General features: G+C 45.0%; 1 protein-coding gene across 1 annotated transcript in view; it reads right to left on the bottom strand.

Moving 5' to 3' along the window:
• Lar (tyrosine-protein phosphatase Lar) overlaps window positions 1-13,718 on the bottom strand; it is a 58,667-nt gene that overhangs the window by 13,048 nt on the left and 31,901 nt on the right. Inside the window, exons 4-8 of the mRNA XM_022830881.2 lie at window positions 9,678-10,829; window positions 4,959-5,185; window positions 3,813-4,167; window positions 2,544-2,864; window positions 648-889 (exon numbers count right to left, since the gene is read on the bottom strand). Coding sequence (XP_022686616.1) covers window positions 648-889; window positions 2,544-2,864; window positions 3,813-4,167; window positions 4,959-5,185; window positions 9,678-10,829 — 2,297 coding nt within the window. The remainder of the gene's footprint in view (window positions 1-647; window positions 890-2,543; window positions 2,865-3,812; window positions 4,168-4,958; window positions 5,186-9,677; window positions 10,830-13,718) is intronic.

The following is a 13,718-nucleotide window of genomic DNA, read 5'->3' as shown; positions in this document are numbered from 1 at the left end:
CCACCTGTAGGCACTGCAAAGCAGGCTTGTCATAGGGCCTATACCGTGAATCCGTGAGTTTAATTGCCTTCTGTGGATAATAACCATTGTATGACAAAAGTATGGCCAAGTCCCAAGGGCCAAACAATTTCCTTTTCTGTCCAATATTTTCTCTAAGACTTTATGGCTTGCACGAAAACTCGTTGCCCGTGTGCGCATGACGAACGTTACGTGCTGAAAGTCAATGCTGACTGGCGCTATGAAAAACCCTAATAATTATGGCCGGTGGGTATGTATGTATACAAAAATACATAAACAATGTTTTCATAATAAGAATTTAAAATATTTGTGTGTGTAAAAGCGTCCAAATGAGTACGTCGAGGTTCACAAATATATACATCTCGATCCTTATATAAAGCATACTGTCGGCGTTGTTTTTGGCTAACTATATCTGTGCCGCAGTGGACGTTAGTTAAAATTCCTAGCCCAAAAGATCTAACGTTTAATAAATTGGTTCATATCTGGTGTATACATATAAAATACTTAATTAACAGTTGAGTTCCAGCTGTACGTTTTTGCTCGGTATTGTTTACCCCGTTGTTTGTTCATTCCGTTAGGTAATGAAGGCCGGAACCTATAATAGCATACAACTAAAGGCGCGGAATTACCTGGATGCTGTATTCTGTGTCCGGTTGAAGATCAGTGATATTAAACGTCTCTGCGTTCTCATCGGCGACGTCGTATCGAAGTGGTTCTCCGACCATATCTCCAGCTTTGTTGACTTCTTGAACGTGTATCTGGAAGCCCCGGATCAGGCCGTGTCGGTCGCGGTTTGAAGGAGGCTTCCAGTTGACCGAAATGGCCGTACTGTTAAGCGGCGACAGCTTCACGTTTCGTGGTTCGCCAGGGACTATGTAAGTATAATGGCGATAAACGGAATAAGTAGAGCCATCGTAATGAGCACAGGCAGGAAACATATCGATGAGCCCACACAGAATAATAAACAAACCGGAGAAGAGTAGATTATATGTTAGAGATTCGCTAGACTTGTTAGGGAGTGCTTTTCAAAGTTGCTCAAGCGAGATGGTGTGGAACGATTAGCACGATCAGTTGAGCGTCAAAGAGCTATTACTGAAAATAGGAAGAACGGGTGATCTCATTTGTTTTAGGTATACCCGCATTGGACCATAAGCATTCTGTGCGTGTGTAACTTCAGATTATTACGTTACCCCTCTGAGAAAATAGCCTGTGTCAAAATATTTTGCCTACAAGATGTCTTACAAGGTAAAAATAAAGTCGAGTAGTAATTAAGTAGAAAACTGTCCATAAAGGTTTTTGCCATTAGTAAAAATAAATCAACGGGAACATGTGTCGAAATATTGTATAGTCATGTCAATTTCGAATATCTGGCGTCGAGTCAAGAAGGCAGCAAAGAAAAGCTGAGCGGAAAAACAATGCCTAGGTTATAGGTAAAGCGATTTTCACAAGACAAAAGATAAATGTTTAAAGCGAAAGACGAAAGAAAAAGGAAAGCAAGAAGGAAAACAGTTCACTGCAAGCACTTCGAGAGACGCGGGCTTCGATGCGTTCGAATTGCTTGCAAAAAGAAAAGCAAAGACCATGTAAGAAGACGAAACGCAAGCAAAACCATCGTATTCAAATGCGCACCAAATTGTCGTACTACCAAATCGCAGGCAGCAACGTGAACGAAGCGCATAAAATGTGACTTGTCCTCCATACCGCAACTCAGTCATTGAAGTCGGCATGGCGCGTGACACTTGTAAATAAAATCCTTGTGCGACATATGGTTAAAAGTTGTGTAAAATGTCATGCAACGTGCAGCATTCAATATTAATTAGTTTAGGTAGATAACCAGCGCACTGAGGCGACTGGCTCACCGAAAAGAAGAAGGGAGGGCAGGAAAAGTCGGCACCCGAGCAAGCTCTGGGGAAGGTTCTGGGAGATGCAAATCGGCGTTTACGAAAATGCTGTCGATCGCCGTACCATCGCCCAAGATTGAGGAAGAAGGTCGACCCAGCTAGCTAACCCAGGTCACCAAAACCACGCCAAGAAAAGTCGTCCGCTCGATCCCCCGTATCCGTTAAAGTCGACAAGAGGGACAGAGCGATTCGACGAACGGTTTGTATCCTGTCCAAATAGACAGTTCCGAAGCCGCAGAAACGCCACACACATGTGCCGTTAGTGGCCGGAAAAGCACATAGATTTTGTCCGTCGATGGAACGACAGGCCGCGCGTGTTTTTGTTAGTCGATCGGAAGAAAAAGTAGTGCCATCACCAAAGATTTATTTGTTTGTCTGCCAAGCGTCACAGGCTGTTCTGAGCACCCGATATCAGCAGCAGAAGATTGACGGCAGTAAAGATTAATCAATATGGCCAGTCAGTAGTGGTTATTGTTGACGAGCAGAAGTTGTTGTTGTTGTTGTTGCTACTGCTGCTGCTGCTGTTGTTGTTGTTGGTGGTGGTGGTGGTGATGATGATGATGATATGGTTAATAGGGTGGCGTACGATAAATTCGATTTACGCGCCTCCCGTCAGAAGCCTACCGTCTTCGTCGGTGGTAACCATGATCTCCCTAGAAGGCGGGCCATCGCCAACAGCTGTGCCGGCCATGATCCAAAAGCGGTACGGGCTCCATTTGTCGAGGCCGGAGACCTCAACTGACGTCTCATCGGGCTTAACCTGCAGTTCTTTTGTCGGCTCAGCTTCTTGCTTCCTGTCGTTGATCTTCTGGTAACGGATCTTGTAGTAGGTGACAGGGACAGTGTTAGACGCGCGACTCATTACGGGCGGAGCCTGCCAGCTGATTCGAACGGCCTGCGAGTTGACCGGCATACCGACGATGTCCTCGAGCGGATCTCCGATAACTAGCGCGGAACGGCGAAGGAGAATGCAAGCTCAGGTCATCATGCATGTACCCTCTTTACTACTGGTAAGTAAATTGACAAACTGAACAACTACGAAAATAACACTGATGTTGTTGGCAACAACTGCGATTATCTACTGGTCACTTTCAGGCTCACAATGGACCTCCAACTTATATAGCAGGAGTCCATTAATAGTGCGTGAAATTATATTGGCCTTGGACAAGATACCGTATGAGCCATATGGGACATTCTATATAGCTTAATGATCAGTAGATAACGTAGTTCAGACCAGATTACTGGACGCGTGCGATCTGCAATTCATAGGTCTCAAACGGACGTCTCCAAACATCAAACACTGGTTTCGGGTTTTTTTTTTTGCTTTATATCAAATGGAGCAGGTTTTAACGAAAAAAAAGAATGACAGAATAATCAGAAACTAAAATGCTCATTTGTTGTGCACTCCGATCCAAGGTCGAAGGTTAACTTTTGTCTCGAAGCATATTTAGGTGCAAGGGATGAATAAGGGATGGGTGTCTTAGCGGTATTCTGGTGTTCTTGAAAAGGAGCTTCTCTTGGCGAGCGAGCTTCGCAATACTTTTTTTTTTCATGATCATAGCAGAAATCTCGATATCGGACAAATTTTCTCAATAGTAAAGGTTACTATCAATTACACAAATGCGCGTAAATCCTAAAGTAGTAACATGAAAGGTAAGATCTTACAGTAATTATTTAATAAATACATATATAGTTCAAGTGTTAACTCGCATTCTGCAGACTGCAGAGAAATAGAAACGTTTGGTCTTCTTTCTGTTTCTACTTTCGTTACCAACGATCATTATCACCACAATCCACGCGAAATAATCGTCACCGCAGTCGGTGGTCGGGCCGCAATCGGCGCTGGAATTGTCTGTTATTGTCGTTATGACGTTTCTTTTTAGTAGGACGTACCATACTGCTCCGTCCTGACAGGAAAGGCCGGGGTAGCAGCCCCTTCCCCGGCTCGCGAGCGTGCCGCCACCCAGACATAATAGATTGTGTCAGGATACAGGTTGTCGAGTGTATACGTCTCAACGTCGCCGATCTCCTTGTGTTCCTCGTTTTGTGAGTAGGTGTCGTTCCAGTATATGACATAACCGACGATGTTGTCAGCCGAGTAGGCGGGACGCGTCCAGTTCAGCTGCACAGTGGTCGCACCGGTGGCCGTTACCTTTAATTGGCTAGGCTGGGTAGGCACCCCTTGCTGGAGCTTGACTTGAATCGGCGGCGAAGCCGGCCCCATACCACGTCCAGTGAACGCCTTTACCTATAAAAAAAAAAGGACAGAAAAAAGGGGCGGAAGCATCAACTTTAATAATGAATCGAAGGGGGGCGAATCAAAATGAAATGCATTCATCTTTGTTACTTATATGTTACAGAGCAATACATATGAGCTAACTTTACGTAGATATAGATACCTAAGTTTAGATACCCGCTAGTACCAGCGACCCTTGGAATTGTTGATGTTAAGTAAATTGGTTTGATGTTAGGTAGATGAACATTCACCATGATGCTAATTCTAGCTATAACAACCATTGAAAAACAGCGATTAGGATTGAGACTAGCATCTGAATGTCACCTATGATATATCGGCGGAGGGTAAACGTATATTGTGATTCACGTGGACCATGCAAAATGTTCTACAAATGTGTCTAACATTTACATTTTGTATTTAAAAGCGTAATAGAATCACACTATAAACAGTCGTTTGTACACACACAGATAACCATGGAGGAATTTCTGAAACGAAACCTTTGGGAGTATTATAAAACGGTGACAACAGTATAATTCAAAAAAATTATTTATAGAATAAAATTTATTTATAGAATAAATTTTATAGAAAAAAGTTATTTATAGAATAAAAAATGTATGTAAAAAAGATTAACAAACTTTATTATAGTGTGTATTAATCTTAATATACTAAATTTAATAATAAAATAATAATAAGGTGAAACGATGATAAGTAATCACATTGTACGGTGCCCTGCAATAGAACAAACACGGCGGCATATCGGTTCATGACAAAAATTAAGCTGCCTTCGTTAATTCTGCGCTTACCGTTATTGTGTATGTCGCAAGTGGGGTGAGATTCGACAACGTCGTAAGTCGGCTCGAATCAACCTGATACTCGTGCCATGCCGTTTCCGGTAACGTGGGGTTCTTCGTATATAAGATTTTGTAGCCCATCACTTGGCCATTGGGCTCCTTGGGCGGGTCCCACTGCACCACTACAGTGCTGGAGCTCAGAGGTCTCGCGAGGACGTTCCTCGGTGCACTTCCAGGCTCTGCAATCATAATAATGAAATAAAAGGAAGCTTCTATTACAGACTGTGATATCTATATATACGCATGGCTAAGTACTGGCCAAACATTGGCCACTGCACTTTTGCCCGCTCATTTCGTAGGCTTGCATAACATTGGAAACGCGTTCGAACCGCACTCGTTCATTCGGCTACTCGATATAGTAGTCGTATTCCATATTTGAGTCAGCGGTCTGACGTCCGATAGTTTCGCTCAAGTAAATTACTCCCGGATGAGCTTCTGCTCGTTAGTCCGGTGAAGCATCAAGCTATTCTATCGTCATGCCCCTAAATGACCCCTAAAATGCCTGCGTCGTTCCCTATAACGTGGACGCTCAGCTCGCCGCGTCTATGAGCATTTACCTTAATTCCCAATAGATAAAATGCCTTAATGACTTCCCGTCTCAAGGTAACCTCCACTGGATAAACTCAAACTGCTGGAAGCCAGTCCCACTAGCATGGTTAGAATGGCCTTCTAACTTCCAGCCTCGCAGCAGTTATTCATATTTCTGAAAAGGGTAACGAGCGAATTGTGGACTGTGGGTAAGCTGCACGCGCTACCGTCAGTAGAAACATTCAAATTCAACGGAGTGGTGGCAAAGGAGATTCAGGATTCCTTGTCCACCATCCACCATTGCAGTACTGGCAGCCTTCTGAGCGGTCACCATCTCTCTTTCTTTCTTCGTAATTGATCCGCCAGACCACCATTACACCACTGTACATTGCCACCTTCAACTCAAACATCGAAACGGTCCTTTTCCAAGCATGTCGGCGTCGGGCCGTTCCATCCCTTTAACTTATTTTAATACTAATACAGTCACCATGATTAGTTCACGTAAGATATCTCTCGCTGACCCCCTCTTTTCATCTCACCCATCCAGTTTCATCCAAATTTTAACAATACTTAAACGCCTACCCATTTCGCTTGCAGCACAATTCGCCGCTCGTTCTGCGTTTCGGCGTACATCTATTCGGACAGCGGGGTAATTAAGGATGGTCGGAGTCCAGCCGTAGCATGGCCACTCCGACCACCCTGCAATGGACCTATTGAACCTGTTCCTTCTCCTGCTTTTCGAACTCAAACAATGGTTCCTCATTCGTGCTGGTCCCAAGTGGCGCCACGCCTCAAACAAAATGTATTCCCATCAGACCTTCATCCCATTTCCCTTACCGACCTCCGCCCACAAACACCTCGTAAGTCATTAGACCGTTTCGCTGCATCCTACTATTGGTAGCGGGGTTTCTCACATACTATATTGGTGTTCACATCACCCCCGAGCACCACCATTTTGTATCCCCGTCCAGACGAATGAGAGCTGGGCCACGCTAGAGCTCCTTGTGTGCCTGTCGACAAATTCTCGTCGGATGGTCTCACCCCTCTTTGATTTATCACTGGGCCTTCCTTCTTTGCCTGTGGAAAAGGAAAAAGAGCTCCCCACCTCATTTCCATACCATTGGCATCGGCGGCATAGGTACTACTCCAGGAGGCACTGTTCGCGACAGCAGCCATAGCGGTTCGGACTGAAGCCAGTCAAGACGTATTCCTCTTCATCTGTAGGGACTTAACTAGTTGCTGCTGATCAGTGGAAGACAACACATAGCAGTTAGCTTCACTACTCGTTTGTCGGTCTGGCTGCTCGTGTTCTTTCAACGGCTGCCTTCTTAGCTCTACGTCCTTAGCTCTCGACAACACGGTCTGCAGTGTTCTACGTCTGCGGCGTCGGTACCGGGTGATTCCTTTCACTAGCTCTTTTACAAAGCAGGTCCTTAGTAAGTAGAGCAGGCGAACCCGAGAAGATCATCACGAGACAAAAGACGACAACGTTGGTCATAATAACGATCGGTACATCGTCGTTATTGTCCTTGCGTAGTTATCATCAATTGTCTGCACTTAATGAATTGTGTGAATCCCCTTAGCAATATCGAATTGCTGCGCATGGCTGGCTGCCATCTGATATATGGGTAGAAATGCGGCATATAATACAATATATGTGTGGTATGGTAGAGTTATTATTAAGTAATTATCTATACTACACGATTCTAGTTGTGTTTTTCACTTACTGACTTGACGACGCATGTCCACTAGTGGAGGGTAGACAATCAAACGGTTCGCAAATGAAGGGTAAATACAGGTATACAGTTATAAGGAATACGTACATAACACGCAGCATTAGCTATGCAAATAGCTATAATAAGTATAACTGGTGATAAATGTGAAAGGTACGCATGGAATTACCAGAAATTTTACACTTCATCTATGTATCGTCTGTTGTGTCTAATTAATTCCTTTGTCTACACATGCGGCCTATCTATCTATCTATGAGCCATTTACAACATGGTTCTTAGTGTTTTGTGGTCCTGTAAGTCCGACGTCAGTGGGCAGCTTTCGTGCGTTTATATATGTGTCATTAATGTAGTTCCTACGCTAAGACCAAACAGAACTTACTTTGAACATTTTCTGCGTATGCAAAATGCAAAGGAGATAGGCAGTTTCGAAGGAAATGGCGCGACGTTTCCCAGTTCTAGATTTGCTAACGAAACCGTTTCCAGGCCTACAATTTCCTACCCAGTTTTTTGTCTTATCTGTGGGTCTAACCAACTGTTGTTTCAAGAATACTCGTAAACTACTTTGTTAGTCCCGTACTTTATTCCTATATTCTAACATGGCTATTTTGGATCGATTCTATGAAATTCAGTGCTTGTTTCCAATCTATAAGTACCTAAAAATGATTCAGTCTGTTTGAGTCTTTCTGATTCGCATAGGCACTGCAGACCAGCTAGGTTACGGTATAACCTCACTTTATTTACATGCGTTCGGGAATTAGCGCGGGAAAGCACGTTAACAAAGGAACAGCTAATGCAATTGTACGGCTGGCCTGCTTGGACGCGCTTGAAAACTATAAATGATCATCGATCTCTGGCCTTCTCTGGTAGAGAGTTCGGGCCGGACAAAGTGAAGCAGCAGTTTTGCGTAGCAGTAACGTAGGGTTCTGTACTGTGGTCCGCCTAAACTCGACAGGAGGCAACAAAGCGTGTAGCGTAAAGAAGCTGCGCCCCACGCTTTTTTACCCTTCTGTCTGACAAGACATGGAAATAAAACAACTGGTTCTTAAGCGACTCGACAGCGCGGTACTATTAGCCAACATTCATCGATTCTACTTACACAGACTCGTGCACACGAAAACAACAACAACAAAAGCAACAGCTAAGCATTCGTTGTATAGATACGTGACCCTCGCCACTATTCGTTTGCAGAGAAACCTGTTATCTACGTACGTATATATACGCGGGCCGTATTTTCATTAGGAGCCCAATCGAAAACAATCACTTACCATCGAGCGAACGCTGAATTAAATAACTCAGAAAAACAAAATTACCCCTGTCTCATATGATCATCTGTAGTCCTGTACAGTTGCACAAACTTACTTTTTCGTAAACTTCTATCAGTGCTTTTTAATCAAGGTACATGCCGAGCTTAAGGTAGAAGGTGAGGAAATCCATCGCTTCTATCTGCGTCCTCAAAAAACATTTACAGAACCAATTGCAAAAAATTACCGCAGAGAAACGGAAAAGGACGTGGGAGTGGGAAGGGACAGAAAGGGTATAAGACGTCAATTCGTTAGGGGAGAGAGCATTGCCCTACTGCTACTAAGACTGATACTGCTTATTACTAATGCTACTACTAGCATTGTACAACTATCGCACATGTTGCAATCGAACCGCGGCCCATCACACCGAAATACTAGACTGCTGTTTCGTGCTACCCTAGGATGAAGCATTCGAATTAATCTCGAAAACATCCGGGTCATGTATGGCAATGGAGAAAGACAAAGAGCCCTATGGCTGAATGTCTGATCTTCATTAGCCAGCCGCCATGTACCGTATATATTGTAGCGTGCACTTGTATAATAAGCTTTATATAAAAAAATGTGTGTCACAATGTGTGTCACAAACGTATTTCAGATGAATATGTATGCTTTGCGTAACTGTGGAACTTGAAGTAGTAATCGTAAATCGCCACAAAGTTCCACAGTTACGCAAATTTATAATGTTCAAGAAAGAGAAAAAAATATTTTCTGTTTAACTACATGTAGTAAAATAGAATGCTATGATAAAACGTGAGTGCATTCGTGGAGTCCTGGTAGGTAGCGTCACTGCTGTCGTACATTTTACGCAACACGAACGTGATACAATGTAATACTCCGTGTTATGAATGCATCCATGTTACAGTAAAGCCTTTTACATCACTGGGATCGTTTGCTTCGATGTTGATTTCTTTTCATTATCAGAGTTGTACAGCTTCATTATACTATTATCTTGCAAATGTACGCATAATTACTAACCATGCCGCCCTTAAGATAGATATAGAGTGCGTCGTACAAACTTCTTCGTGTCTATAGGACGTGTCAACTGTAGGACACCAATTTGCCTTTTTTTTTTCTCGATTTTGTTATGAAGTTGTTTATTGACTACATACCCGCTTCACCGGTGGTGACAATTACAGGATCAGAGGGTGAACCACGACCCAGGTCGTTCATGGCGATCACGTAAAATTCGTACTCCGTGTACGGCGCCAGGTCGCGAACATAGATGTTACTGCCGGTTACGCCCGAGATCTCGGAGAAGGCTGAATTCGCCCCGCGTGGCTTGTACTGCACGACGTAGTAGCGGATGTTCTCCGCTCCAGCGTCGTAGCTCCATGCGAGCCGCACTGAAGTAGTTGTCACCTCGGAGAATGACACAGACGAAGGGGGTTTCGGTAACGCTTGCACAACGATTGCCAGATGATGCTCAGCTGTGCCTAGTTTCGATTGAGCGACACATGTATAGTTGACCGACTCACGAATATTCTCTAACGTGAGGTTGTTCCTTCCTTCGGGGTATTGCTGTTTACCGGCAGGCGGTGGTAGGTCGTCACCGTCTGTGTAACGAAACTTCACGTAGGGCATCGGTGAACCCACGGCCGTACACGAGATGTTTAGCGAACCCCCAGGTGACACTTCGTAGCGTGCCTCGGGTGGAATTGAGAAATATGGCGGCACCCGACGAAGCTTGACGTAAAGAGTTGCCATAGGCGAGACCTGAGTACCGACACCATTTTCGGCCACGCACTCATAGTTACCTTGGTCCTCCTCCTGGGCATTGGAAATCTGTAGAGATCCGCCGTTGATGAGTTGATACCGCGGATTATTCAAATCAACAGGGACGTCGTTATGAAGCCACGAGATCGTCGGTTCGGGATCGCCTTCAGCGCGGCATGGCAAAATCGCACTACGATTCCTCTCAATACCCTGCATGTTTGGCAGCAGGCTGAATGAAGGAAAACCACGCGGTACGTTGTCCTCTTCCAGTACGTAGAGGGTGAATGAGGCTCGAACCGGCTCGCCGACACCGTTTTCAGCTAAGCATTCGTACGACGCATTGTCCTTTGCGACACGAACGGGATCGATGCGAAGTACTGATCCACCAGGAATGTTCTGAATCGAAAAGCGGGTCGTAGACACTCGGCGACCGCCTTTGCGCCATTCGATATGTGGCGCTGGTCGACCATCTGCCATACAGACGAATGATGCTACTTTATTGCTGATCACCGTCTGATCCTTTGGGAATACGTAAATTTGCGGCGTATCTGCTCAGATAAATAATAAACAAGTAATTCAGTACAAAAAAAAAGATACGAGTTAGTCGTAGTCAATTTCTAACAACTGAAATAAATTGTGATAGCTACGACAACAAAGCAATACAGCCATACAACGAACAGCAATTGATGTAGTAGCGAATGAAATGAGAATATAACAGTCATATGATAGAATAGTTAGAATGTGAAGATGACATGAACACAAGGTGAAAGCTGAAGAAGCCTACCATACTTTGTAGTTGTGTACCTACAAATATTATAAATAGTTTAATAAGGAGGTAATAAAATGATAAAAAAATGAAAGGCTAGAAAATTCTAGTTTTTATCGGGGCCTAGAATTACCGCCATAAATGAAGCTTCCAGTATCGCTTTCACTTCGTATGATCCACATCTTAGCGGTTCCATTAGATATCTGCCGTATCAACAGGCTTCCGCCAACTTTTGCGCACTTAGCTATTTTGAGTAGATCCAGTCCAAAGAGATTATCCTGTTCCTCCAGCGAAGCCTAGAACTCATGCCTTGCTGACAACCGACGTATGAACGCGTTGTCGTTATCCAGCCACGAGTATCTTTATCTTTGACACTCCTGTGAGACGGCCCCTTATCCCCACTGAAGGCCGTGTCTGAATGTCAGTAGTCCATTCGTACCGCCGGCTGCAACCAGCCTGGATCCTTTAGTTCTCCTTAACCCATGCCTCTTTTTTGCCCTTCGGTACCGTTTCCCTTGTTCTCTTTTTTTACCACGTCCACCCACCAGCGTCTCTGCTTTTCAGTCGCCGGCGACTTGCCATCTGGTAGTAAACGTGTCCCGACGTCTATTGGGTCTGATAGGGTAGGCTGGCTTGCTGTTGAGGGACCGTCACCGATGGTTCTACTACGCTGCTTACACCAACGGTATCACACCGTGGTCACACATCCAATACCCGCATCATTGGCTACACTGTGCTGCTGATTCCGTTTTAGCTAGCCCACGCGTTCTCTGGCAACGAGTCTTACTCAGTCACACGCGTTAATTAGTCTCTTGGCTCTAATGGCTAAGGGACGCGTCGGCGATGAGAAAATCGGTGATAGCAGCAGAACCAATGGAATACGCAAACGACGACAGCGGGGGCAGCAGGCGGCACACTGTGCGTTCCATTCGCGTGCTAGAGTGGCAACCTATGCCTCTTCTGCATCGGTTGAGCCACAACCATCAGCAGAAGACGGCCATCAGCAGCTACATACAGAAGGGTCCGGAGACACCGACGAGATGTCGGCCGCAGCCTCTGCCCTTACCAACGGCGGGCCGGACAACAGAGCAACGCAACACGAGGATATCACCACCGCCGTAAACTGCAGCAGGCACCGACAAACTAACGGAAAGGCAAAGTAGGCAAGGGCAATGGCGGCTGCTGTTGCTGCGACAATGGTGATGACGACGCAGAAGAAAAGAACGCCAAATCGTCTCCCTAAAGGTAATTCCTTCTCTCTGTTGCACAAGAGCGGAAGAAAAAATGACAATAGAAGACCAGCGCATACATGAAAATTGTGTAGGGATCGAAAAAAACAGGAAGTAACTCTGACTTCTTTTTCTTTCCATTTCCCTTGTCCGTATTACACGCTGCCCCCTTCGAGTCGCTCGGTGCGCCGCCTGAAATACTGTCAACGGCTTTAGCGGCTTCACCATTCCTAGGGCTGGTACTAGCTTTGTTCAGGCGAAAAACCCTTGAATTTTCTATTTCTTAGCAGGACTTTTATGTACTGCCTTGAATCCTGGTTTCCTTTCCGCCGTTGTCTCAGTTACTTCTACTATTAACTGGGCACGCAACTGCCCTGTGACCGTTTGCCGGAATTCCGTAATAATTTTCTGCTTGACTCCCTGCAATACCGTTTGTCTGTGCCCCATATTCATGCTGAGTTTTAAGCAATCCACGTTACAGATGTAAAATTGCTGTGACACCACACAGCACTTAAATGCCGTTAGCTTCTACTAGCTGGTGCCACTATTACAGCCCCTCCCCCCACGCGATTCCCGACATTTAACGCCTTCGCGATTTGTCACTACATCCATGAATGAGTGCGAGCGTTAAGGAAGAACTTTTGGCGCTCGTTCTTGCTGTGCAAAACTTTCGTGACCCAGTGTGGCTGCTCTGCTGGCAGTGTCTGAACAGTTAAAGGAAAGGTCGAGGTAGAAGGCACTACTCAGCAGTTAGAAGGGAACGGCGTGCATAAAGGGAATACTACCACGCACCCATGCGCACAGCCATACGCCACTAGCATTTCACAGAACTCAACTACGACACAACTAGTTGCTATAATGGAATGGCCGCTCGAGCAGCATAAACAATGGTTGTGTCATTAGCTGGTGGCGTGGCTAGCAGGCGACAGACATTCGTCTGCTGATGACTCGTGCGACTAACATTCTACGGGGTAAGAAGCGAAAACAACAACAACAAGAGAAGAGGCCCCCAGCAAATGCTCAGGGCAGGACAGTTTATCTAGTGTATGGTAGAAGCAATGCAAGCAGTGCTAGTAGCCCGAACGAATAAAGCAAACGCGAGACTAATTAAACTAATAGGACTGCAAACAGTTAAACCCACTACCATCAGGATGCTCTGTATCTCATTCTCGAAGCTATCCAACCTAACCTATTGGCCGTGTGCACCCGCTGCCAACATCGCTATTTCGTTCATGGGCCGGCAGCATCCGCAGAGTTCGTAATTTGAACGCTTAAAAACCACATTAACGGTCATATAACGGCTATATCTCCTCTTACCCCATGCTTAACTGACTGACAAATATACATCGATAGAAGCAGAATGGTGTATCTCCGTGAAAATTCCTAAAGCCAACCTGTCAATGAAGTGGTAGAGTGATATTTTACACTTTCGAAACCTTTCT

Source organism: Varroa jacobsoni, unplaced genomic scaffold (genome assembly GCF_002532875.2).
Source record: "Varroa jacobsoni isolate VJ856 unplaced genomic scaffold, vjacob_1.0 scaffold_298, whole genome shotgun sequence".
Taxonomy (NCBI): domain Eukaryota; kingdom Metazoa; phylum Arthropoda; class Arachnida; order Mesostigmata; family Varroidae; genus Varroa; species Varroa jacobsoni.
This window is presented reverse-complemented; position numbering and strand designations above follow the sequence as displayed.